This window comes from Camellia sinensis, chromosome 1, assembly GCF_055761805.1.
Source record: "Camellia sinensis isolate YWXY chromosome 1, ASM5576180v1, whole genome shotgun sequence".
NCBI lineage: Eukaryota > Viridiplantae > Streptophyta > Magnoliopsida > Ericales > Theaceae > Camellia > Camellia sinensis.
The window spans coordinates 53,792,555-53,794,129 of record NC_138961.1 but is presented as its reverse complement, the minus strand read 5'-3'; the positions used below and the strand labels follow the sequence as shown (position 1 = coordinate 53,794,129).

At 37.3% G+C, this 1,575-nt stretch overlaps 1 protein-coding gene across 1 annotated transcript; it reads left to right on the top strand.

Annotated features, from left to right (window-relative positions):
* The first annotated feature begins 678 nt into the window (after positions 1-678).
* LOC114296078 (uncharacterized) lies at positions 679-1,275 on the top strand. Its single transcript, XM_028240378.2, has one exon. The coding sequence runs from the start codon at positions 679-681 to the stop codon at positions 1,273-1,275; it is 597 nt and encodes a 198-aa protein (XP_028096179.1).
* Positions 1,276-1,575: the final 300 nt, after the last annotated feature.

Sequence of the window (1,575 nt, the reverse complement as noted above, 5' to 3'; positions counted from 1 at the left end):
TATTTTTAGTGATGATTTTCTTAACACTTAATTTTTAATAGAACTTGATGAGAATCAAGTCTAATTATTGGGACTTTTTTGTAATTTATTCTAAAAAGTAAAACCTATTAAATGCATATAATTTAATTAATAGGTTAAAATAGAAAATCACTATACTCAAAACAATTTAATGCATCATTAAATAAACATTAACAAGTTAAAATTAACAAGATACTAAATTAAAGACAAATTAATACACTATTAAATGCACATTACCAAGTGCCCAAAAGACATTGTTAGCATTAGCCTTTAAACAATGAGTAATGATAGGGATAATGAAAAAAATATCATAAAGATAATCATGAAAGATTTTCCACCTTTAGATTACCCATACAATAAAACACCACACACTAATCACACACTAATCAAGGGATGAAAAATCTTCATGATGAATTTCATGATATATTTTTCATGATCCCTAGCATTATTGTTAAAGAATACAAAAACATCGAAATATAATAGTGCAATTAAAAAAACATTAGGATATGAACCATTAATTTTAGGGACACAATCCTTGCCCACATAGACCATACCCAAAGTCCCACCACAAACTTACCTATATAATCTTTTGATTTCATTCACTTGATGTATGCATCTTGAAATCTCTTCAAAGCAAGGCATATTCACTCACACAGCCTCATGGAGCAAGCCAAAATGCTCAGTGGAGGCCATGATCATGCCCAAAAGTTCCTCCAAATCAAGCAAGAGGACAAGTTCTTCTCAAGGCTCTTGTCCAAAGAGAGCTCAAAGGCTGAACCATCATTCAGAGTCCTCTACTATGGTGGAGCCTCTGGTGCAGTACCATTCATGTGGGAGTCCCAACCAGGCACCCCTAAACACCCACTCTCTGACCCTTCTCTCCCTCCTCTCACCCCTCCACCCTCCTACCAATCCAATCCCAAATCCAAGTCCAAGCAAAAGATTTCAAAACCAAGTTTTCTATCCATCATTTTCCCTAGAATTACCACCAAGAAAAACCATGTTTTGCCGGCATTGTCTTCGTCTTCCTTCTCCACATCATGCTCATCTGGCTCATATTCATCGTCTTTTGCTCCGATGAATAATCCATTCATTCATCCACGTGTTTGTTTGTCGGATCAAAGATCCACCTTCCGATTTGGAGTTGATGATGATGATCATGGCGATGGTGATGCTAGATCTCCCAACTCAACTTTGTGCTTTGGTGTTGTTTTTAAGGAGTTTTGGGGAAGTCGGTCCAAAATGAACGTGAAGTAGTCATTGTAAAAGGCATGAGATTCTCTATTTTTAAGTATCTCTAATTTCATGTCTCAAAGTATTCGTTGTCCATAGTAAGGGTATTAATTTCATGATGTGGCGACGAATTCAAGATTTGTGTGATCGGATGTGTGTTCGGAGTTTGGATCGGAGAAGAAGATTTGTTCCGACCATGGCAGTGGAGATGGCAGTGGGTTTTGATCGTCCTTGGGTGTGTCGGTTGCAATGGGTGTTCGGAGCTTGAATCGGAAAAGAAGTGTTCTGTTCATGGAAGTGGAGATGGGTGTTTAACGGTCATCG